Below are 27,475 nucleotides of genomic sequence, written 5' to 3'. Positions count from 1 at the left end.
CATGTCTGGACAACCAGAAAATATAAATCCTTTATCAAGAAGTTACTATATTCTTGCAAATGTTATTATGTATTACAAGTAATCCTCCAACTCCAAAGTGCCTTCTCCTTTTGTGTAATAATATTGCTGCAAATACATCAATGTGTCTGCCTGCTTAATTGACCCATTCTATTCATCTTCTGCACTAAGAGAAAAATTGGTTGCATTCTGAAGGAATCTAACAAGAATTCTCTGTGACATTATGCACAGCAGGAAGAGATCCAAAAAGTCTACATTTCTCTTTCTGTAAAAAATATCAATGGGACATTATCATATTCTGTTCCCTTTTACTGTAAGGACAAAGTGCCAGGCACAATAAGCCGGCATCTTCATCATAACATTAAAACCAGTACAATTAATAAATCCCTGAAAAACACATGGAGTTCATTATCTGCCAAAAACAACACATTTCAATGTGGATTTTGTTTACCTACTGCATAACCTGATCAATTTGTACAACTTGTCAAAAAAAGTTGCAGCACTACATGTATAAAAATAACAACATACTGCAGTCATGCCAAGTGGCTTAAAAAGACGATGTAAGGAAAGAAAGACTCAATGTTCCTGGCAAAAAAAAAAAAAAACAGTAGTCATTATTGGTACTTAAAAAAATTGTCAGAAAAATACCTCCAGATCATTTACATGTGTAAATGTGATAGGAAGAGCTGGGAAAATGGTACCAGACCACAGAATCTTGATAAAAAACAAGCAGTCAGGGGCTATGAACACCATGTTATGTACAAGTTTATTGCTTAAAACCTTATGTTGCTTGCTTAGATAAAAAGAACTTGTACAAAGAGGAGAGACTTCTATCAAATTCTGCCTCTGCAATTTACAATCTTGTTTTAAAAGCTTACATCAAGTTCAGTGACCTAGCTTTGGTAGTCAACTGAGAGTATTTTACTACTTGTAATATTTTGTTGGTTTGCATTTACTTTGTTAGTTTTCATTATGTTTTACTGTACATGTGTAAAAATTCTCCTTCAAAAGTAGTCACTTTACTCTGTTGGACACTAACTGCAATTGCTTATATTTATGCAAATATATGAGTGTTTGACAAAAAATCTCTGAACAATTTTAAAAAATCATCAAATTTTTGGCTTAGTATTGAATTGTATTCATGATTTAGATGGTCAATTTTTCACTGTTGAATAGAAAGAAACATCATAGTTCAATCAAAGAATTCATAATAATCGTGACCAAAATTTTAGATTAACGATTCAGGGAGATGGGGAGAATGTCGGTGATATGGAAAGGAGACAACAAGAGGGAGTGTGTGCAACAGAATGAAGGATCAATGGGGAGGGTGAATGGGTGAAATTGGTTTTACCTTCAAATTCTCCCCAGCTCCCTCACAATCTCTCAATCCTTAACACCCCCCCCCCACCCCCACTTGATTTTGTTTGTTTATTGTTTAATGTCCCTCTCAAGAATTTTTCACTCATATGGAGACACCACCACTTGCCAGTGGAGAGCTGCAAATTTTGACCTACCCAGTATACTCGGCACTCAGATCCATTGAGCCGTGAGATATCTTTTTCATGCCAGCACCTACTGCGACACAGGACCTCAGTTTATATAGTTTCATCTGAGGACCGGTCTCCATGTCCCACAGTGGGATTCAAACCAGCGACGTAAAGATCAACTCCTTACATCATGACTCTAGAGCAAATGCTCTAACCACTGCACCACATGGGCGACCCCTCACTTGAAGTCACGAAAGGTAGAAGATGAGACCCTATTGGTAAAACATGCTTGAACATGTATCACATGTTAGAGGCATTATATGTAATAAGAACAATTTACCTGAAAGTCCCCATTAGCAATCATACATCAAAATTTGACCTTCTAAACCTGCAGATGAGGCCTTGCTTTAAATGTCCTCTATAACTCATACCAGCCCAGACTTTGCTGACACATTAGACATGTTCTTACAATTACTACTATATCTGTTTAAACCCATCATTCTCTACACAGATAAAATACAATAATATTTCTCTTCTTAATATCTAGAGTCTGTCGAGAACTTGCTACAAAGATGTACATTGTAAATATTTCCAAAGCATACCATTTTTTTACTTGAAAAATTCAAAAACTTGAATTTGGTCCCCTGTTCTTGAGACTCCCTTGGGTCCACATCCTAACATTACCCCTACCTCCATATTCACACTAACTTGATCTGCCAAAGAGGAATTCTGAGTACATAAAAATTTGTTGAAATTTACCTCTAGATAAAATTAAACATGTAAACTGCTGGTATTTTATGCAGCATCAGATTTTCTAGTATGAAGCAATTAATGTTCAGTCCAGACCTGGTGCAAAATTATCCAGAAGTTTGAAGCAAAATTCTCATTATATTTGGGCATTCTTAAGACATGTTGTTTTCATTGAATTTCAGTGTGCATGTGTTAAGAAAAGGATGCAGGATCATGAAATCGTTACAGCAAATAGACAATCATGTTGTTCAATCATCGGTGTTCATTGAGATAAACTCAGAAAACAGGAACTAAATTTAGAAGCTTTAGAGAGAGCATGCACTTTAATCAACCATTCTCAACTTCAAAGAACATGTGCAAAAGATCAAAGGTTCTTCATTAAATGATGAACAGATTGCATGTTCAGTGGCAGCATTAGCTTGAACTCTTTACAAAATTCTGATAAACAAAGACGATGCTGGAATGTGAAGAAACAGCCTGTCTATTATATAAATATCAACATATATACCTACATGCATGTATACAAATGAATAAGAAATCGCCAACCAAGAATGAAAAGAATGTGAAATTGTTATCATTTCATATACAAAATGAGCCAGTTTTCTTTTTATCAATCTGACAACTGCAGTGATGAAAATATGCAATAATTCTTGGCCAAACCAAGTTTGAACACAGGGCTAAAACAAATGGCAATTTTGAGCTTAAATCAAAGATGGCTGACACCTACTGAACTGTGTCCCTCTGTAAAGCCCTCGGTGCATCCGTCCCATCCATCCTGCCTGCTGCAACATGTGCAGATCGGTTCCATGAAAGTCCAAGTGGTGCGAAGCTGATCTCTTAGCGGCAAAAAATCTCCTGGCAGTGGAATTCACATTGGTGGTGTTCACATTGGTATTAACCGTGGTGGAAGAATCAAAAGATATAGTCTCCATGGTCAAAACTCCCATCTCATCTCTGTTTATTTTTGGCGGCTTAACAAGCTACTCACAACATCTTTTAGGGCTTGTGGCAGACGATGTTTTGAAATCCATTTCTACATCAGCCTCCTCTACTGTAGCTTGTGCTCTTATCTTCTAGAGGGGCCCTTCTGAGATGCCCATGATCAGCAGCAGTATCACAGAGGCAAACAGTAATTCAAAACTCAGCTGTACAGTCAGATAGCAGAGAGGGGTAAAAAATGAGGCAAATGTCAAAATAATGATTGGAGTCTGTTTGATGATGAAAGAAGGGAGTGTGCCAATACTGTGTTGTGATAAAAAGGGATTAGATGGAGGTCGGGGTCTAATGCCCAACTTATATACTCCAACGAGCAATCCTTTAGTACTCCATTACAAATTTTAAACATTTGATGATAAGGTTATAAGTTACAATATTTCACTATGGAACGCCATAGCTGTCTTAAGGTATGGTACATAATATTACATGGTGTGTTCTATATAATAAAGGGTTGAATCAGTAAATTAAATGGTCACCACTCCTTGTTAAAGGGTTAAGAGCACATAATACATGGTGCATTCAATATAATAAATGGTCGGTTCATTATGTTAAATGGTCATCACTACTTGTTGTACGGTGAAAAATACATTATATATGGTGTGTTCAATATAATAAAGGGTCAGTTTAGTATGTTAAATGGTCATCACCCCTTGTTATAGTGTGAAAGGTGTATAAATGGTGCGTTCAATATAATAAAGGATCATTTAACCATGTTAAATGGTCACCGCCACTTGTTATAGAGTGAAACGTACGTAATACATGGTGCATTCAATTCAATAAAGGGTCGGTTCATTATGTTAAATGGTCAACACTACTTATTATAGGGTGAAACGTACATAATACATGGTGCATTCAATAAAATAAAGGGTCGGTTCGTTGTGTTAAATGGTCAACACTACTTATTATAGGGTGAAACGTACATAATACATGGTGCATTCAATAAAATAAAGGGTCGGTTCGTTGTGTTAAATGGTCAACACTACTTATTATAGGGTGAAACGTACATAATAATTGGTGCATTCAATATAATAAAGGGTCGGTTTATTATGTTAAATGGTCACCGCTACTTGTTAAAGGGTGAAACGTACATAATAAATGGTGCGTTCAATATACTAAAGGGTCAATTCATTATGTTAAATGGTCACCGCTACCTGTTATAGGGTGAAACGTACATAATAGATGGTGCGTTCAATATAATAAAGGGTCGGTTCATTATGTTATATGATCACCATCCTTTACATGCTGTAAGGGTGTATAAGAAATAGTGTATTCTACATAACAACGGGTCGGTTTAGTATGTTAAATGGTCACCACTCTTTGTTATAGAGTGAAAGGTACATAAATGATGTGTTCAGTATAATAAAGGGTCGGTTTACTGTATTAAAAGGTCACCGCTACTCGTTATAGGGTGAAAGGGACATAATAAATAGAAATTAACACGTTTTAAAAAATGCGTTAAGTACATATAATCAGTGTGCAGCTAATTTCACATGGTTTCAAAAAACACACATTAAAAGTTAGCTATGTTGATTTAATTAACTGGTGTTTATGGAGAGATTTCCGTGGCACAGTTCTCATTTAATATTCTTACTTTAATTTATTGATTTTCCAATTTTATTTTAATATTTCAGTTATTTATTATCTTAGTTCTAACATCTTGTTTTTCCAATTCAATTTTTCATTTCATTTTGACCTTTTTACAGACTTTCTAAATTTGAATATTTACTTGGTCACCGAAAGAACCGTACAGCTTTTATTTTTTACTTTATGAGGCTGAAATTGAAAGATTATATTCCAAAGACACTTGATTCTTTAAGAAACTTTCAAAATTTTATTTCAGTATATACACCTTCCTTTATTTCAGTAAAAAAAAAATGTGTAAAGGCGGAGTTAGAAATTAAGAGTAAGTAATAGTAAAAATGTTAAAATAAGAAAGTTAGAATGAGTAATCCGGGTCAAATTTTCTAAGCAAATTAGGACGAAAGGGGGCGCTGCGACCTCTTATCCAAATTTGAATATACATTGAGGTCTTATGCGAGCTATCAAAGAAACGTACCGTAAAACTATATTTCCCGGAACGTTTTAGGAATCGGCCATTTCATTCTGAAAGGGGGGCGTTGGCAAATTTTTCAGTGTCAGATTATTTATTTTTATGTCGGTATAGGACGGATAATTTATTTTAAAGGTGATCTGGGTCAGATTTAATTTTCCTCTATTTTATTGCGGGGAGGTACCCAAACTCTATATTTTCAGGGTGGTACCACCTAACAAGGTCCATTTATTTATTTTTCTTCGCAGTGGGGGAATACTAGTATAATTTATATCTAGAATCTCCCAGCCCCAACAACACATAATAAATTACTTTCCATAATATTCTTCTGTGTTTCCGTTTAATTCTATAAGAAATGTGATGTGAACCAGTACTCGTTTTTGGTACTTGCCTTTAGTACACAAATGTCACGTATCTTTAAATGTATATCGTTATCAAGTACGATTGATAAAAAAGAAGGGCTGATGGAAGGGGAGGGAGAGTTTAGTGTCATCTTCTTTTTGCCGTACGTAATGTGTAATCTTCTAAGGAACATCACAGTCACTTATTACATAATATTTCCTCCTCTGTAAAAATATCATTTTTCTATGTTAAAAAAAATTGTTTATAGAAAGACCACACCTCTCTCAATCCTTTCGTAAAAATTATCCCCCCCCCCCTTTTTTTTGTCATTTGCATTATGTGTGGAAATTGGAGGAGGGGTCGTGTCTATACAGTATACAACGCTTTTAATTTGCCACATAGGCCCATAGCAACATTTTTAAACGGGGGATAAAAAAAATTGACAAGAATTAAAAAAAACCTACTGGGGGGGGGGGGGGGGGGGTTGTAGTATCTTTCTATAACTTTTCGACATTTTCTTAAATCAATGCATTAAAGTGGGACACATTTCAACCATGCTGCTACAAAAATATGGGGGGGGGAGGGCGGCAAGCAGCCTTTGAATGAAAATTTTCATATCAAATCGGTGCACCCTTCCCCCTCGAACCACAGGCCTACGTCGATACTTAATTGATATTTTATTTTATTGTGTCAGATAAACTTGACTGATTCTGAGGTAGGGGAGGCCTGGAAGATTTTGGAAATAAATAATCTGTCCATGAAATTGTTGAAAATAAACAATCTGTCTCCCACTTGGGCGAAAATAAATAATCTGACCTAGACCGTACCTAACCCCCTTACTAAACTAGATTTTTCAAGTTTGCGTATCCCCCCTTATTCTTTAAGTTTGGGTACCCCCCCCCCCCCCTTACACACACACACATACTGACACACAAAATTAAAATAAGAATATCAAAAGAAGAGTGTGGCATTTTAAACTTTCCAAAGACACCATTTAAGCCATCATATTGTTAGCTGCACACCAAGTAATGTACTTGACGTATCTTTTGTAATGCAATACTAACCATTTATTTTGTTCCACCCTATAACAAGTAGCGGTGACCATTTAACAGAATAAACCGACCCTTTATTATATTGAAAACGCCATTTATTATGTACTTTCACCCTATAATAAGAAGTGGTGACCATTTAACACAATGAACCGACCCTTTATTATATTGAACGCACCAATTATTATGTACGTTTCACCCTATAATAAGTAGTGGTGACCATTTAACACAATGAACCGACCCTTTATTATATTGAATGCACCATGTATTATGTACGTTTTACCCTATAATAAGTAGTGGTGACCATTTAACACAACGAACCGACCCTTTATTTTATTGCATGCACCATGTATTATGTACGTTTCACTCTATGACGAGTGGCAGTAACCATTTACCATAATAAACCGACCCTTTATTATATTGAACACACCATTTATTATTTACGTTTCACCCTATAATAAGTAGTGGTGACCATTAAACATAATGACCCGACCCTTTATTATATTGAACGCACCATGTATTATGTGCTCTTAACCCTTTAACAAGGAGTGATGACCATTTAACATAATAAACCTACCATTTATTTTATTGAACGCACCATGTATTATGTGCCCTTCACCCTATAACAAGTAGTGGTGACCATTTAACATACTGAACCGACCCCTTATTATATAGAACGCACCATGTATTATGTGCCCTTCACCCTTTAACAAGTAGTGGTGACCATTTAACATACTGAACCGACCCCTTATTATATAGAACGCACCATGTATTATGTGCCCTTCACCCTATAACAAGTAGTGGTGACCATTTAACATACTGAACCGACCCCTTATTATATAGAACGCACTATGTATTATGTGCCCTTCACCCTTTAACAAGGAGTGATGACCATTTAACATAATAAACCGACCATTTATTATACTGAACGCACCATGTATTATGTGCTCCTCACCCTTTAACAAGGAGTGATGACCATTTAATATATTGATTCAACCCTTTATTATATAGAACACACCATGTAATATGATGTATCATACCTTAAGACAGCTATGGCGTTCCATATTTCACAATTTCAAAACATATGATACATGTACTACAATAATTCTTAAATCAGTTTGGTAGAAGAGTGTAAAATTATACACTTACTTAATACTTAAATTTTCAAACTACATTGTCAATCAAATATTACCCTGCACTTATAAAATTACCGGTTATAGTATTTTGACTAAAACTTACGTAACTATGAAATTTTACTTTGTCTTCTGTAACATCCACTCCAATTATATGATATAAACCAAAGTCTTCTCAAAGACCTATAGCAGTGAAATTCAATGTTATACATGAATCTGTACAGCTTTTGATTTAAAACAAACTAATTATTAACCTTGTATCAAGCCCCCCCCCCCTCCCCCCACCCAGTGTACCCTTTTTCCAGTGTTATACATACATTACATGTTTCTAAAGCATAATACAGCTTTTTATGAAGTAACCATTTTAAACAAATTAAATTTTTCATCTCGTTTTTTTTTAGGTTTAGGTCATGTACAAAGATCAATTGAGAACTTTATTAATTTTGACAAATTATTTATGTTAGCCATTATCCACACCCCCACAGTGTCAGTGATGGCACTCTGTCTATGTTAAAACCAGCTGTAACCGTTATGTTACAGTCACAGTAGTACATGGTTAATGTTACAAAGCTCTGCAGATGTCCAGATAAATTGATACCTACAAGATCACAGTGTAAACAAACAATTGATGAGTATGTTAATAATGACTGAATCACTGGTGCAGTGAGTCAATCCACACCTTCACTGGCTCCAATAAGCTTCCAAAGTCAGGCCAGATAAACTCACGAAGTAGCCATCGAAAAGCCAAGGCCACACATATCAAAGAACCTCATAAAGTAAGGCAACACACCACAAAGACAAAATATACTTACTCTCAAAGACAGGTCTCTAGTTAACCATTCCAAGTACTAGAATAAGTATTTGTATACATGTACTTATATCCCTTAAAACATTATAATATACATTATTCTGTTATGTAATTATTATATACAAGTTAACAAATTATAACACTTTCAAAAGTATTACACTAGCTGTGTTATTTGATGTGATATTAATTATGTATGGATGGATTATTCTATTTAATATTATTTAAGGAATAGCAGGAGTCTTTTGGTTTATAATTAACAGAATACCTATTTCACTTCAGTAATGAGAACTTAAATTCCGTGGAGCTATTCATTAGCTTGTGTGGAAAATCTCACCCTCAACTTTTAAAAATCAAAAGCATTTAAAAATAACTCATTATCTAACAACAAAGACATGCAAAGCTGATTGATCTTAAACGGGGAGTAAATGAAATTTCTCCACTTAAGTTTTTTATTTTTTAAGTTGTTTCTTCATACTCAGTAACACTATGTAAATCAGAACATCTCCCAGAAAAACAGGGAGCCGATTTTTTCAGGGAGGAAATCTTGGTTCTTTTTTTTGTGACTGCACCGTAATCTTTATGAAAATGAAATAACAGAGCCCACACTGACAAGTGATTTGAGTATCTGCCAATTTCTGTGTTCGACTTCTGCACAGCACGATGTTGCAACAGGCAGGGAAAACTCTGTTGTGTCTGCCAGGTTTTCTTAGAAAATATAATTTCAATAAATTACAATAACAATTTAATGCTAAGCATTTCTGATGGTAAAAAAATAAATGCACCAATATCACTCACATCAACCTGCACTTAAAACGTTCAACTGGCACATTAATTTCAAGATTTATGCAATCAAAACATGTTAATTCTTGTCCAAAACAAGGATTAAGTTAACCTTAATCTGATAAACATAAAGATCGAACTGACTACACCTTACTTCATACTGAACGATACTCTGTGAAGGGAAATAACTCTTTGTTGGATTACAGCTAACTCATTGTGAACAAACAGATTTTAAAACAAGATAAACTAATAAAATCTTTTTCAGCAATCAATATGTACTGAAACATCACCAAAAATCAAGAAGAATTTAAACTGTACACTCAGACACTAAAATTGTTCCACTCTTTCTCCATTTATAAAGTTGGGAAAAATTATTCCCACTTTCCAGTCTTTTATCCCCCACCAGACCTGGGGTAATGGTAATGTGTAATGGTAATGCATTGTAATCATTACAATTTTTCAATGTTACTAATGGGATGTAATTGACCCAAGGGGTACCCCAACCCCATCCCAAATTAAAACATGAGGACATTAAGGATTATATGAAGCTTGCCTTGACAACTGTAATCTATGAGGGAAAGGTTCATACCATATGAAAGTTAGCAAGATCTATGAGTTAATAGTTTTCATGTATATAACTGTACATTGCCAGTAAACTTCCATGATTATCAAGGAAGTGCACTGGCAATATTATATATATATGAAAACTGAAATTTTCTCAAATGTTTACCAAAGAATGAAATCAGACAAGAAATATTTAGTGGTCTGCTTGATGAAATTAAATGCTTGAAAGGAAATTAAATGCTTAATATCTCTTGTTTCATGTTTTTAAAGACGTCAGTAATATATATATCAGGCACTTATTACATTCCACTATGATCTACAACGTCTAGAACATGTGTCTCTCCATGTCTAACATACTTTCATTTTTAAGATTTTCAATTCAAGAGGAAGTGAAAAAATAAGTCATTTTTTTCCTACATTTCATACTAAGTAGATTAAGAAAAATCAACTTTTTTTGGCTTTGGGAATGGTATCGTTTATCGGTACCAGTTAATAACGGGGAAAAATGCTGTAATTGGAAGTTGTATGTAATCTAACATACCAAATAATTTATGTACACTACGACAATTTAATTTCAAGCAATAAGTGCTTTCTTTCTTTCTTTTATAATCAAAACAGAAAAATTAAAACAAACATGATAATGAAAGAAAAGTTTGTGGTTCCTAAATTGATGGTTCTCTGAGAAAAGAAATAGACTTAGAAAATACTCATACAGTAAAACATGCTTAAAAATAGCAAAGTACCAGTGACAAACAATTTTGATTCATTAAGAATGTATCTGATAAATTTGTAATACATTTGAAAAGTACAGGCGCCATCAAATGAAAATTGCTGTAAGCATGAATTCATTATAAGTGTGTTTACTGTTACCATGGTAACTGTGTTTTACTATTTAACTGCTTGTTAGTAAAACATTTATATTTGTATCTTTTGAAGAGATAAATTACTGCAGACATTATAATGTTCAAGTAACATTTAGCTTTATTTTAAGTAGTGTTTCACATATCATGTAAATGTTACCGTTTCATAGATTTTACCGTTTCTGTAGTTGAGTCTGACCATGAAATTAGGTGATCAACAAACTAAAAATGTAATTAATGCTTGCCCATGATTAACATCAATTTTTCAAAACCAAATACTCTGATCCTTTCAAAAACCACAATAGTATTAGTCCCTTTTGACACATTTCAACTTCTCACGTACAAGCAAATTGAAAGGCATACCATAATGCACTCTAAAAAGTAGTTATAAAATTCATGACCATGTCACCATGGACAGAATTAAAACAAAGTTACAAGATTTCTCTGACTAAATTTAATACTGTGGTATACTTGTAGTGATGGGATTCATGACCTGACATCCTTGTTGGGACATTCTTTGCAATCCTTTGTGCACTAATTCACACTGCCAGCAAAAGTACAATTTAATATAAACATGTTACGATGAAATACTGATGATATTAATTCATGCTTGTACCGGCTCATCTCTTGATCTATATTTGCACTACGTTTTGATGGCTAAAATAAGACATGTACATGCACATGTACATTGGTCTGTACATGGTTGACCAAGTCTTGAACAGGAAATCCCATTGCTTTGCAGGAACATATGATTACTCACTGGCAAATTTGAGAAAGCAGTTATTTCCAAACTAACTTCCAAACAACACATCAACAGATTAAGTATATACATTACACCTAATTTTACATTATTAAACCCATCTCAATCTGCTAGAGATTTCTTGGACACAGCTTTTATAACATTGGTATGGGTAATCATATATCAACAGATTAAGCATATTTATTTTTTCATGATTAAATCCATCTCATTCTCCTAGATCTATATTTATGGACACAGCTTTTATAACATTGGTATGGGTTATCATATCCAGCCCCTTTCCATTTACCAGTAAAATTTCTCTCAAAAATGTGATCAAAGGAGATTTTCCCAGTTTCAGGAGTTATCCTTTTTAAAATTTATCATTCAATGCTTATTTCTTTTCAAATTAATGAGAATAGGATTTGCCATCAGGCTACATGCCTACAAGTGTCCTCATTACATAAGTAAAAGGTCAATATGTGTTTAACACACATTTCTACATGTGAAATGATATAATATCACATAAATTTCCATGTATTTTGAAGAATAGCCATTGTATTCAGACTAAAAAGCAACAGAGAACATTTTAAAACTAATAAAACATTTTATCACATATTTTGATATGTTTCTCAATAAATTATATAGACAGGAACCAGGCTTTAAAAGAGTCATATCAACCTGCACATGCACTGAATACCTGAGGACTACTTTTGCGTTTGTTACTGTAACGTCACGATATATTTTCCTGTCTCTCCATTCTTAATAATATTACATACATGTATATTTGATGTCACAAGTATCCATTACTAATGCTGTGAGGATGCTTATGACCAGAAATACACTGAAAATCTATTCATATGAGTAAGAAAAAATGTGTTGCATTAAAATATGTAATAAAAAGGTTACTGACTGAATATCAGGAAATATGACCGCCCTTAGTCTTTGTGCAGATGCTGTCCTCGCAAGCTCAGTCTGCTTTAAATTTTTGTATGAAACCTTCCCAGAGTACTTTTCCTACCAAAATTCCATGTGATAATGGCAAATGGCATTGCAGTACTGCATTTACCATGAAGGTTTAGTTCCTATAGAGAGGTTAAAGGAAACAAAAATTGCTCAACGTATGAACAATTTCTATAAGAGACAAGCTATTGAAAAAACAAGTTGATGGACCAAGAATATCAACAGTCTCATTTAAAGTCATCATTTCACAAGTTCTATGGTTGATACAATGGACCTTGTCAGCAAATACAATCTATCATTAAGTCAAATGCTGACTGACATTTTTCATACTAATTGTTAGGCCACTATTTACAAACTGTCCACAGATTTTTCTGTTTTTCCAAATCATGACAAGGAGAACATGGAGGGTGTGACAGGTTGGCAGGGGATGCTCACTCCTCCATGGCACCTGATCCCACCTCTAATGTTTTAGAGGTTAGTGTTTGCTCTGCTCCTGATCTGTATTGTTTGAATGGATTTTTGAGCTTGAATACTGTTCGGCATTGCATCTACTATACATTGCTTTTCGTTAAAAAAAAACTGCACTACTTAGAATCTGTTACCGAAGTGCAACTAACAAACCATGTCATGTGACGTTACAGTCTAGACCTTCAAAATGTCTCAATCATGTGATTTGAAGAGGCAGATTAAAGTTAAAAGTGTAATCTATGTAAAGGTTTTTGATGGTATCCTGGAATAAATAAACAACTGCGCTCTGACACCCAAACAATCGCACTATAAAACATTTTACCCAAGATTTCAAACAAAATAATTAAAAATAATTTTGTTGACTAGAGAACACATTACAAAGATTGCTAAAGTCTCCAACAGTTGAAAAGGCAACTGAATGCTATGTGGGGAAGGATTTAGCAAATGAATAATTTTACAATTATGTATTTTGCTCATTTCCATGTAATTGTCAATATTACCACAAAGAGATGAAACTGAGAGGTCATCCTCACAAATCAGGGATTTTTGTGTTAATTCTATTTCCACCAACAGTATGGACACAAAAACTTCTGACTCGCGACAATGCTGAAAGGGTTCTTTTTACAAAAACACAAAACACTTAACAGGAGCACAACCCCATTCTACTAAACAGACAACTCTTGCGTAAGTTATAATAAGCTTGTTATATTCATAATTGATAAAAATATTAGTATTTCCCATGTTTACTAATATGTGGGTGCTTATAAAAGAGTAGGAACAAATGGATATATATTTTTTTCTAAAATAACAAATTATACAGTCATACGTAAAATGAAGAAATATTACAAGCATACTCTAAAGAGGTCTAGCATACTCAAGAGTTCCCTGTTTAGTGGTACCCGCAAGAATTTTTTTGACGGACGTAAACTCAATGTGTACCTTTAAAATAGATATGTGTCATAATAAAAAAAAAATCTGCAAGACACGCCTGCATATTATGAATATCAATGAACATTCTTTGAAACCATACAATTTTCGGCGAAAGCAGAATGCATTATTTACCTTTTCCGTGTCCTGAACTCTGGTTACCCATGTCCTCTGTATTAAATATTTTCCTGTAAACACATGACTATTTCAACATTACCGAGTCCAAATTAACCGGAAGTTGAGTTCTATAATCGCTTACATCAATAAGAATTTATTCGAAAAAGATATCATAATCACTGATTTATTATGAAACATATTTGCATTTTAATACAAGGAATAGAATAGTAATTTTGTTTTTTTTCTCATTTCTTCTTCAGGAGATAAAATGAGGGAAAACGACTTTTTTTGTCATTGTTATAGGGGGTGATGTAAACAAAATGAAAGAAAAGTTATTGTTGCTAGTTTGTTTTAAACAGGTTTGATATCTTTATACCATGTGTATTTAAGAAGGCTTCTTGACGTTTTCTTTTTACACAATTATAGTACAATATGGTGGTGTGAAATGGAAGACATCCTAGTTAGACAAGTCTTCACCACAGTTAAATGCGTTCCATTTAGTTGCAATGTAACAAATAGTCCAATCCACACTTTGGAAAAGTGCGGGGTCAACCAAAAGGTCCGTCCCCAAGCACCTGTGATTGGGAACTGTCGGGATTATTCGTAGTAAGTATGTAGATTAGAGTTATCTACACCTGTTTATTTTGCAACATTGACAACACATGAAACAAATCCTTTCGTTAAATGGGGCCTGTAGGACATTTATCATTTTAACAATAGAACATTCTATCTAAAGAATGTATCCTTGAAGTTTGGGCTAATGTGTTAACCCTTTATAAAATAGCTTGATTGTCAGAGTTCTAGGCAGAGAAGGGGGTCAACAAATTATACTGTAAAAGCAGAAAATTATTAGTGGGGGATTAAATTTCGTTGTTAACAAAATAAATTTATCAACCAAAATATGTCCCACATGAATTTTTTATATGACAATATATTGAATGGGTTACTTTCAAAACAACAAAATTAAATGCCCATGAAACTATTTTAGATGACAAATCAACGAAATTTTATCCCCATGAAAATTTGTGTTTCTACAGTATATACCAGAGACTTGATAAGATCAGATTCAGAAAGCCACTAAGTACTTGCAGGTTTATCTGCAAAAGTAAGCACTGGACCAGGCATTATTCTTAAAAATTATTTCTTTAATTGTTATTCTTCCATCAAGAGTTAAATTAAATTAATACTGTAAGCATACATAAATTAGGGCACTCAAAATTATAAGCACAGTCTTCCTTATCAACTGATTAGCATAATCATAAATAAGCTCTCATTGATTGCCTAGCCTCTGTTTTACTTGTTTTCATCATGCATTAGCGTGTACTAGAATTAGCAGACAAGAAGCAGTGCAAAAGGCACTGAAATATCATCACTGTTAAAATAAATAGGTTAGCAGTATTAATTCTATAGATATTTTTCGATAGATGCGATAGAGCAAGATCGAGTTATTTCCTGTTAGCTGCCATATTGTAGGTCAACATGCCTAGATTCCTTCATTTATATTCAACCAAGTTTAACTTGTTATACTGAACATTGATATGTAAATAACACTGTTTGGTGTTGTGATGAGTATACATTTGTGAAAGAATCTTTTAACTCATAATTTAAATATTGTTCAGTTTTTTTCCCATATGTTTCAGTCACACATGTTTAAAACTGGTTGCTCATAGAGGAAAATTCACCTCATAGATCACAGCCAAGGGGAATAACTAAAAAAAAATATGTCATAGGAAAACCATCTATAATTTAAGGATGTATGGTTTGTAGTGTTTTAAAATTATGCATTGATTAACAAAAGCAAACTAGGCAAATTAAAGAGGTGAGTGATCAAAAGATAGTGAAAACTTGTAGATATGGTTGACCAATGACCAGCTCTTGCTTTTTCAAATTCCTCGATCCTTTTTGTGTTGAAAAAAGAAACTTATGAAAATCTAACATTCTTATTTATTTGTTGATATGAATTAAAAGGTTTTACTTCATTATCCTTAATGATTTTAAAGATTTATGCAATTTAAACAGTGCAAGATTTGGAAAAAGTAAATGAGAGAACTCAAGACATTGCAAGATTTGGAACAGTTATGAATCTCTATTATTTAGTCTCTATTAAATAACTAAAATTAATAAATAAAATTAAGATCCTAAATGTAAAGTCTATGCCTAGCTACTTAGCTTGAAGCACTTTCTTAATTTTTACTCAAGCCATAAATGGGATTTGAATTATCAAAAACTAGGTTGTATCCCATTTTTCTGGAAATTTTGGAATGTATTGAATACCATAACAATTGTCTTTAAAACAATACTTATGAATGATTCAAAAAAGGTCTTTTATTTTTAGAAGTAAAATTTTTTCAAAGCTAATTTTTAGTTTCACACAAGAAAGTCAGAGACATTATGCTTGTCTTTCATGGATAGATCTTTGTATATATGCATCACACCTCAATATTCTTTATCTCTGTAGAGCTGAATTCTGTAGAGTGATATGGCCACTCCAGCATTAATGGTGCTGTATTCTAATGATGCAGTAGAAGTCCGTTACTCTGACCAGTCCTGTCTTCAGGTGGCTCCATGTGGTTCAACATTTGTCCACCATGAAAGTCCTAAAGAAATCCTACATCCTGCTCATGGTATATGAATGGAGTCAATTCAATTTCTTGAAAATACCAGTAATATTTATATCCTTTCCAGAAAGCAAGAAATCATGTCTAAATTCTGGGAAGCTCAAACTATGTATGATACTATACAAATATAGCCCTTTCATGAAGTTGATCCATAGATATATCGACTTCACAGAAAAGCATTTCGACCTCGCACTTCATGCTCTGTCGATATGCTTTTTTGTGAAATTGATATATCTTTGGATCAACCTCATGAAAGGGCTATATTTGTTATATTATTTTCTACAATGGATACATTCATTACATTATTTTTCAAAGGAAGATTATCAAAATGTAAGGAAAAAATCTTTTTTTAGAAAGTACCATCAATCCGAGTATTCTCTGATTAACCACAATAACGAAAAGAATTTTGACTAGTTTGATTGACATACGCCTGCAAATCATGTTCATTTTTACACATAGCAAAACTTCCCTAATCTATTATTGGAAAGTACAGGTCTATCCAAGTTTTTATGTTTATATTTAGAAAGACAAGGGCTATCCCATTTATTTACTTTGACACATGATATCAAAGAACCAATGAGAAAACTCGTTACAACATGTGAAAATAATATTATATTACATGTATATGATATGATACTATATGATCATTTTTTATTCTTATTTTATTTCTTGATAGTAACATTATATACACAAAAGAAATCCTGCTAAAATACACGTACATGATCTTTTTTTTTAATTCCTTCAGCAACAGAGTTGCTGGAGATAATTAGACTGGAATCTCTGTTTCCCACTTTCAGTCCATTTTTCTAAAAAAGCAAATTTAAACTTGGCATTTGGCTCCTATGATGTCATAGAGAGTGTCCAAACCAAGCTGTCAGATATTATTTATGTATGGATTCTTTAGTGTGATACAGTAAGACTTGTCTAATACAGACACAACTGGATCCATAGAAAATTGCTGGATTAGTCAACATTCTGGATAAGACAACATTTTAAACAATTGAATTTACTTAAAGGGACTGAAAGTTTACATCATATTGATCATAATAGGCAAGATTTCAGAATACATAATATCTGGATAAGACAAGTCTTACTGAACATGCTCCCAATACAGTTAAAACATGCTTAAAGTGAAGTGCCAGGGATGAACAACTTTGATTCCTTAATATCATAATTTGTTCTATCCAATAAGTTCCTAATACTTTTTTAAAACTACAGGGAATGAAAATCACTTTGCTCTAAGTGTGAATTCATTATAAGCATTGTAACCTTGTTTGTACTGTTAGGGTCATTTGAAATTTATTTTATTGCTATACATTGTTACCATCCATTTATGCTAGCACAACTGTCTTCAACTTTTTAATTTCAAAGATTAAGAAGAATAATAAAAGAGGTTTGAAGTATTTATGAAGTAAGAATGTATTCAAAGATTTTTTTTAAAAAATCAAATTCCAACATTAAACTTTTAATATACATGTACATTTGATTCAATGTCATTATTTTGTAGGAATGAAATCAATAAGTCAAAGAAGTGAATTTGTGACAAGTGACTACAAATACAAACTAATTCAGGCACTAGATTTCAGGAATAGGTTTGCAGAAAAGCCTTACATCTGCAAAGATCTAACCATGCCTGATCAAATAGTTGTAAGTATTTTTACATGAAATTCCCAGCATGTATCATGTCCACTGCAACTTGAGAAAAAGGGGGAAGTACCAAAGAACGTTGTTCACAACATTTTTTTTGTTCCCATTTCATTAGAATGATCTAGTGTATGTAGGCTGAATGTATTTTAAAGCAACTTTTATTCATGTGCAAAAAATTCCCCAACATTCTTTTTTTATTATGAATATTTTTTGCCGCAAACCAGCCCAGTACTAAATAAATTTTTCAGTCACAAGTTTGATAAATGTGTACTGTATTCTTGGATTGATTATAAACTGACATATCATAAATAAAAGTTGTTGCAAATAATATATGTGGTTGGTTTACAGTATTTTGACTCTCAGTAAGAAAATTTGTTTGGTGCATAAACTTGATAAAAATATAAATTTTACTCTTGTATTAGACACTTATTAATTCACCTCTATGTAATCAAATATCTCACATATTACTTATAATAACTTAAATTTACTTTTTTGATAGCCTCTGTATGCAAGCATCAAGGAAGCAGCTTGGCCTAAATCTGTAGATGACTGTGAGATGGACTATTTACCTGATGGAAGTGTCCGTTTATTGTCAACGGATGAATACGCTAGTCTAGTTCTCTCCCCTCACAAACAGGATTTCACTGTGTGTTACCTGTCCCAGATCAGCACTGAACCTAGAAAACCAAAGAGACACCACCACAAGATGCAAAGTCACAAGTCATCTTCTACAAACAACTCAGCTAAACATAGCAATGAAAACTTAGACTCTACATTAAGAGATAACATAGATAAAGTACCCTTAAGGCAGGAGGCAGGATTAAATCTCAGCACATCATTACACTCTGTCGGTCATATTGAGCAGGGAATTAATAATGGACATGAGAGTCCTCGACTTGATCAATCCGTGAGTAAACAGACTCAAAATGAACTCAATATCTCACCCATTAGCATGGCTAGCAGTATGAGAAGTCCACATACATCTCCAGAAGGCCAAGAGGAGAAAAATAAATTTCACCGTTACTCGACACCCACAAATCATATCACTGACCAGGAGAAGGGAGACGAAATAGAAATAGGGGGCAAAAAATCAGCATTCAGACATTATAGACATCAGCAAGACAATGGGACAGATGGATCATTCCTGGAAGTTATCGAATCTCAAAAAAAGTCTGAAAATAGTAAACCTCTAAATTTACAGTCAAGCATTAAACCACAAAGTAATTCAGGCCAACAAGAAAGATCTGCATCGTCTGGAAAGGAATCTCAATCAGAATCAAAAAGTTTTCACAAACATGCAGCACAGAGTTCAGGAAAACTGCAAGAGTTTTCATTCAAAACACCACCTCTGAGTCCTTCAAAGGAATCTACCCACAGTTCATTTAGTTCCCAGTCTGAACAAGACTCTTTGGATGAGACATCAGCTAGGTGCTTGTATACCTGGGTGACCAGGCATTTCTCCTGTGAAGAGTGCCCTGTGGCCTGGAGACATCCACTCAATATGGCAAGGTCAATAATAGAAAAGAGAGAAGATTATGAAAAGAAAATGTGTATGTATTACTTATAAAACTTACATTGTTAGAGCATTGGTAGATTAAAAAAAAAAATGAACTCTTAGTAATGCTGTGAAAATATATATGATACATGTATAATCGGATCATGCATTTCAAGACAGAAACTATGCACTTGTATTGATTTTGCAAGGTGCACAAATTAGACAGCACTTCACCTGAGTTGAAATTACTTTATTTGATTGAGTTCAAAATAACCTTTTATTTGACATCAGTGATCTTCAAGTAGAATTATGAATTATGCTTGTAATTGTATAACAATTTGTCTCCATACAGTAGAAGAAGGTGTAAAGAGGCAGAAAGCACCTGTCAACCAGCAGTACTGTAAAGATAAGTTCTGTATGTGTCCATTCCCCACCCCCACTCCCCTGACCTGTCCCGCCCAGCACCTCCACAGGTTACAGACAAACTACATCTATGATGATGATAAAAACAGTCTAGACAACTTGACCACATTTAAACAGGGACGGCTGAAAGTGTTAATGGTGGAAGGTGTCATATTTCGGTAAGACTGTGATGATGCTAACCAGCTTAAATATATCTGTCTTATTAACTTTGGAATGAAATTAATGAGGATTCAATTTTTGTGGATTTCTTAGGTACCCTTACCCACAAATTTACAATCTCAATGAATACTATTAATGAAATGTACGTAATATCTTTTGTAATAATGTTTGCCCACAAAATTATGTCCCTTAACTCGCAGTCCTCAAAGATTGATTCCCCCATCCCCCTCCGAAGGAAAGTAATTCTTCATTGTATTACATATTAAATTAATTTCAGGAAAACTGAAACAATAGAGAACTTCAGTGATGTGTTGCTGTAACTTTATTTTCGTTGTTTTCATTAAATTTTCTAACATACTGTATATCCTGATATATGTTCTTTAAACTAAAGCAATCTCTGTTATCTGTAGAATACTGAGACTGTCTTCTACCAAAGTCCTAGAGATTTTTCCAGGAGATGGAAGTGTAATTGTGTCACAGGGAGTCAAAGGTCACTATTACAAGCACAGCATTCCATATGGGGACAGGGTATATATTGATGTCATTTCCATCTTTAACAAACTTAACATTTATTTATTTTCAAAGATTGTATTGTATTGGATATGGGCTTCATATCTCCTATTTGTTAAGAATGATTGTAGATCTAGGCTTAGAGATTTTTATTTGTGATAAACAAGTTTCCATAATGCAGGGTGAGGTAGAAGAGAGAAGTTACTCCATTAAATCTTTACCCCCTCACACCCCCAGTGCAGCATACTCAGTGGAGAAGCTGATAAAGAGAGCGAGCAGGTTATATATTACATTTTATCATTTACACCTTGTTATGACACAAAGTCAGAATTCAAGACTTTCAATTTTGCCCTGTACTATTTTGTCGGTCATCAACATAAGGACACTTTTTTAACATTTAAAGCATTACTGGTATGCTTTTTGTCAGTGATGTGTTTTTTTTTTGCTTTGCTCCCTATTACTCACATTTTTGATTAATGACACAAAACATTTTCTGTTTGATAGGTTTCTAAATCAGGCAGACCAAGAAGACAAAGTTCTAACAAAAGCAGACGTCTGTTGCTGGAAGGTAAAGAATGACTGGAATATGATAATTATATAGTAATTAGAGTATGTCAAACAATAAATCTCTTGCTCTTTAGTGCTGTAATATTTGAATGCTTCAATAGATGAAGTATGAAGAAAGAGAAACACAGATTCAGTTTTCACATGAAATGTTTTTATGGGAATGACAGTAATTTATTGGAGACAACCACTTCCTTTACATTTTAGCAACAGTCCTTGGTGATTGAGCCCCTCCCCACCAGTGTCTTGGAGGAGTGCACAGTCCCTGGGTATGGTCGTTTTACTGCCTTTTCTAGTGGGCATGTCCGAATCGTGTTTAATGATCGTACCTCATTAGACATGTGGTGTGACTTTTCCAAGCGAGTAGAATGCTGTATACAACACAGTGATGGAATACACAACACACAAATGGTATGAAATAATGTACATGTATACTTTCAGAAAGATTTTTCCTATATATTTCCATGGAGCTGTTTAAACATCTTTGTCAGAGAAGAGAAAACATGCATGTACATGTATATGGAAATTTCTTTGATAAGAGTAAATTGAAGTTCATTGGTCACATCCATACATATCTCCATTTAGATAGAACCCACCTTCCCCAATCATGACCCCTGGGGATAGGATAAGGTCTCTTTTGGGAGGGGTCAGACTTCAACATGGGAATGTAAAGGGGGAAAATCTAAAAATCTTTTAAAGAAAGCAGGGCCATAAACAGTCAGATAAATAGTAAAGCAGCTTCCTGTAAGGTAGATTCAGATTTGCTCACATTATTGCCCCTTAAATAGGAAGGTTTCAATATGTTAACATCAAGCCTGTGTATTGGTATACTGTATGTGTACTTTAAAAAGCATGCTTCATATTTTGGCGGCTTTGGCACAGACAGTAATGCGCCAGTTCATGAATACTGTTAATAAATCATTGATAAACACAATATACGGGCGCAGACGGGTGTAGCTCCAATTCATGATTACACCATCCACTCTATACCCAGTGATTGTGCTAAATTTTGAATATGTCAGTTTATGTACATGTACAGTAATCTAAATTAAAATTGTTGAAATCGCAGTCTTTCATTTTGGAGACAACAATAGCAGGCCTTATTTATCTACATCTACCTATTCATTTTTCCATGGGCCTCTTGTTTTGATTTCATCTGTGAATTATAATTTCAAGGGTTCAATATATAAATTAAAAAAATTAAAACAATGAAGATTCACATATTTTACAATGGAAAAAAGACTATTGCGCCAGCCCGTGTATTATGTATCATTAATAACTTCATTTGGTTGATATTTTTTCTTCTAATATTTGAAAAATAATCTAATGGGATGATTTTTCTTCTTGTAAATTTATAAAATTAAATTTATGCTATTTAAAAATGCTTGGAAAAATAGTGGTAGCACGAGTGTCAAGTATCTGTGATTTCGTTTCAGTGTCAGAATGGAGAAGGAAGCATGCCCACAGCTCTGAAGGTTAACCCAGAGTTCCATGAAGGCTTCTGTAAGCTGTTGCTTCCTAATGGACAGTATCAAGTGGTGGATGTCAAAAAACCAGGGTTATACAGAAAGTAAGGAATCCAACATTTGCTTTAGTAGATACTCATGTACTGAGAAATTTCTGTTTGATAAAATGTCAGATTTTACATATACATGTACTTTGGTGTTACAGTGTACAGCTTCAGTTATGTTCATGACAATATTCTCATGATTTACCGATATCAATAATTTTCTGTAATAAATGCTTCATTGTTTTTAAAATACATACTATTGCTAAAAAAATTATGCCTTAACTGTCCATGAGAGCAGAATTTTTTTTGTATTCAGTAACTTGGTAGACAACATAATTTCTGTCGAAGGGGGGATGGGGATGTATATTGTAAAGTTACATAACACAGGAAGAAGATTTTATCTGACAGAATCTATAATTATCTCAGGTACACAGATGCAGCCATTGAATGGGGATCATGGGTAAACAGTCTTCCATCACAAAGAAAGGAGTTCTATTCCAGATGGCAACAACAGCAGTCCGAGGAACTGTAAGTACCCACTGAGGAACTATATCTACCTCACATACAACACAACTATAGTAGATTGAAACTGCAAATACCTTTCTCACAACAACAAATGCAGACTGAGAAACTGTAAGTACATAACAACAATAGCAGACCAAGGAACTGTAAGAACCCCGCAACAACTGCAGCAGACCAAGGAATTGTAAGTACCTCACAGAACAACAGACAGAGGAACTGTAAGTACCTCACACACAACAGCAGACCAAAGAACTGTAAGTACCTCACACACAATAGCAGACAGAGGAACTGGAAGTACTCCACAGACAACAACAACAGAAGACAGAGGAAATGTAAGTATCTCACTACACAACAACAATAGCACATTGAGGAAATGTGAGTACATGTACCTCACACACAACAATAGAAGACCAAGGAAATGTGAGTACATGTACCTCACACACAACAATAGCAGACCAAGGAAATGTGAGTACATGTACCTCACACACAACAATAGCAGACCAAGGAAATGTGAGTACCTCTCACACAATGTACATTGTACTACATTTACCAGTATAGAAAAATATGCTTATTACCACCAGGTAGGACACCAAAAAATGACTATTATGTGTCAGAATCCTGGGGTAAAATTTGCTTTTCCTTGAAAATGAATATCCTTCCACAACAATCAGTTATTCACCTTATAAACATAAATGAATGAGATTTACATGTATTGTGTTTATGAAGCTGTGAACATAAAACATGTGTGTTTTAGAAATAGTTACCTAAAAAAGGGTACAAATATTTAGAAAACTGTACACAATGTTATTGCTAATATTTTGCTTTTGTTGACAGTATGGTACAGAAGGAACTCCAGAAGATCAAATGTTTTAACTGTATCCTTAACAAACAAGTATTAAAATTGAATATTTTATACATGTGTCAATAAATGAATGTACATTTCTAATGATTTGTGTGTACCTGTAAATTTATTGCCTCTTTCTCATCATAATTACACCATACATGCAAAACAAAAAGTAATGAATTATCCCATGATAAAGTTGTCTTTTCCTGAAATACCACATAGATATTACAGACCACACAGCTACTCATGGTAAAGGAGGGGTAGCTAATGATGACTTTATAGACGGGTTTCATCAGATAAAAGGTCAAGGACATCAAAGTGCTAGTTATCTTCCTACAGAGTCTTGTCCTGTAAAACACACAAAGCCGAGAACTCGTTACAATGTCCATTTCTCTCCTCCTAGTGCTTCAAATTATCCAATCAGAACTCAGGAAAATAGTCACATGTCAACAAAAAGTCATGACAACAACCAGTCTGTGTTGCTTCCGAGCAGTTTAGAAATGATGCGTGGCTTTGATTCTGTGAGGGAGGCATTATTGAGGACTTCTAAAGCCATTCATGATATTGATGACATTTTGGAGAAAAGAAAAAAGTGACAATCTTTTTGACAGTTCAACCAAAATCATCAGAAATATGCAGCAATTTCTTAAACAAAACAGAAGCAAAGTATTATGTGAAAACTACAACAGAATAAGAGATCTGATGTATGGTATTATGTTCATACAATCCCCATAATCTACGCAAAGCAATCTATATCATGAATTCAAAAAAGTTTTTTATTTATCTTTTAACCAAACTTTTTTTAGGTGATCAAGCATTGAATGTTATGAAGAAATACTGGGTAGCTATTTTCATCCGTCCACTATGTAAATAACTAAATATGTAATTATGTAATTGATAATAAATAATATAAATTTATATATTTGTACATGTATATGATGAAGTGTGAAAAGTGCCAAAATAAACATTTAACATTCAACCTGCTCTTTTCTGCTTTATGTTAAAGAATTAGATTTCCTAGTACCAAATTTGTCAGATGAAAAAATCATCAAGATATATTGAGAATCTTTGTATGCAAATGGGAAAATTTAGTCAAGATCAAAATTAACCAACACAGCACTGGGAAGGGATGAGGTATTCTACCAAACGATAATATATTCCAGATTAATGACTATATTGAAGATTTTCAAACACGTCAGTTCAAAGGAAGTGAAAATTGATGGAGATGAGCTGTATAGTCTTAGATTACCTATGCTTTGTGGTTTATACAAAATTGTGACCCATTCATTGCATTTATAGTTAGCCTTTTAAAGGTCCATGGAGAACATTTACTATTCTCTAATATAATTAGTAATTCTGCAATCCCTATCCCAGTCCATTGTCTTTTTTCATTCTTAAGGGCGTTTCCTTCTATATTCACTATAAATATGCTACACTAATTAGATACTTATTGCTGATTCAGGCAATGAAGGCTCTTGACATTGCAAACTCAAGAGTTTGATAAGGTTATTGACTGAAAATCAAACAATGTGCCCTCCTTAAGTCTGTATGCCATGAAAATGGTCAGGGCATGTAATATTTGTCATGTCCATCATACATCCTTCTGTCCAGCATTTAGCTCAGTTTCACAGAAACATCTTAATCAAAATTCATAAACTGATACATAATGGTGAGAGGTATTCAATTGTGGCATTATTTTCTGATCATGACCTTTCCTGTGTCCTTGACCTCACTATTCCTTATTTTGTGTTAGCAGTGTCAACATAACTATTGAAGATATTTAAGAAATGAATTTAATTTTTAAAGATTCATGAGGACATGAACTACGACGCTTCACGCCGGCTTATTTCATGAAGCACGTTAGCGCTTCATGATAAATATGCCGGCGTGAAGCGTTGTAGTTCATGTACCTCACGAATCTTCAAAAATTAAATTCATTTCTTATATTTACATTATTTTTCTGATGAGTTGCCACAAATTATGCAATTCAAATGTCATTTTTAAAGCAAAACAGTTTGCACTATAGTTTTTACGTCAAGTACGGTATTATGACGTAACAATGGAGATATTCATGCTCATCCATGGTTGAACAGTCGTCTTATTTGCAAAGAATCTTAAGGAAAAATACTTGGAAATGTAAATATTTGTATCAAAACTCTTACATTGATACATATTTGTGGGAACAATTAAACTGTTTCATAATTTTTTGACCTTGACATTCCCTGACTGACCCCATTATTCCTTATTTTGCATTTAATTATTTTCAAACAAATAGTTCACACTATTACCGGTAATCATCAAACTGTATATAAAGATGCAAATTAATGAGAGCTATTTCAAATGTTTATATTTTTTAACCTTGACCTCCCTGTTACCTTAACCTCACTATCCCTTTTCTGTATTTAGCTCAGTTTAAAAGCACTTACTTAATATATTTTTATCAAAACTCTTACACTGGTACATATTAGTGGGAGTTATTCAACTGAGTCATAATTTTCTGACCTTGACCTTCCCTATGACCTTTGCATGTATGTTTCAAAGAAATTCTTTGAGATATTTTTTTTCAAACCTCATAGATACAAATTTGTGGTCTCAAAGCTTTCTTTCCTTCTTTCCATATGGCCTCATTATTAATTGTCTTGCATTCAGCACGGTTCAGAAGAAACTGATCATCAAATTTCAAACACGACTACAAATTAGTGGTAGCTAATCAACCGTTTCATAAATTTCTGACCTTGACTTCACACTTAATGAAACTTTTTACAAAGTTACGCATTGGTAAGAGCAGTCTAGCTCTACCTTTGACTTCCTTTACAACTTTGTCCTTCCCTTGACCTTTACTTTTGAAAACTTTTTATTAAACCATAAACCTAGATATTGGTAGAGCATTTTTTTTTCTTATTTTGACTTTTTCAATGACCTTGACCTCACCTAGCGACTCATTTATATTTGGTGAGTTATTAACTTACCTATCTGTATGTTTAATTTATTCATAATTGTGTTTTTTCATTTATATTCTAAAACTCCATTACTGCTGTCCAAAGAAAGAAGGATGGTTCATTTCTTTTTATGTTGTGATACAATTAACGTACTTTGAGTAGTACAATAATGTCCTATATATATTTCTAGTTTATA

The 27,475-nt window shown here is 33.7% G+C and overlaps 2 protein-coding genes across 3 annotated transcripts in view; one reads left to right on the top strand and one right to left on the bottom strand.

Annotated features, from left to right (window-relative positions):
* Positions 1-14,151, bottom strand: part of LOC133191627 (protein neuralized-like) — a 30,852-nt gene extending 16,701 nt beyond the window's left edge. The window contains exon 1 of one of the 2 annotated variants that reach the window (XM_061327381.1): positions 14,067-14,151. In XM_061327381.1, coding sequence (XP_061183365.1) covers positions 14,067-14,097 — 31 coding nt within the window. In that variant the 5' untranslated portion in view covers positions 14,098-14,151. Of the gene's footprint in view, positions 1-2,982; positions 3,382-14,066 lie in introns of those variants that run through there. The other variant, XM_061327375.1, reaches the window with a different exon arrangement.
* Positions 14,152-16,521: 2,370 nt separating this feature from the next.
* LOC133191616 (uncharacterized protein C5orf34 homolog) lies at positions 16,522-25,291 on the top strand. The gene is made up of 12 exons (XM_061327366.1): positions 16,522-16,672; positions 18,174-18,313; positions 18,813-19,863; positions 20,161-20,389; positions 20,801-20,918; positions 21,082-21,179; positions 21,405-21,468; positions 21,672-21,875; positions 22,901-23,034; positions 23,401-23,502; positions 24,331-24,371; positions 24,563-25,291. Exons 1-12 carry the CDS (start codon positions 16,528-16,530, stop codon positions 24,934-24,936), a joined length of 2,700 nt encoding a protein of 899 aa, XP_061183350.1. The 5' UTR covers positions 16,522-16,527; the 3' UTR covers positions 24,937-25,291.
* The last annotated feature ends 2,184 nt before the right edge of the window (positions 25,292-27,475 follow it).

The sequence above is a fragment of the Saccostrea echinata genome, unplaced genomic scaffold (assembly GCF_033153115.1).
Source record: "Saccostrea echinata isolate AGI-Se365-2 ecotype Australia unplaced genomic scaffold, CSIRO_AGI_Sech_v1 ptg000001l, whole genome shotgun sequence".
NCBI classification, from domain to species: Eukaryota; Metazoa; Mollusca; class Bivalvia; order Ostreida; family Ostreidae; genus Saccostrea; species Saccostrea echinata.
The sequence above is the reverse complement of the archived record's forward strand: the minus strand, read 5'-3'. Positions and strand labels throughout refer to the sequence as shown.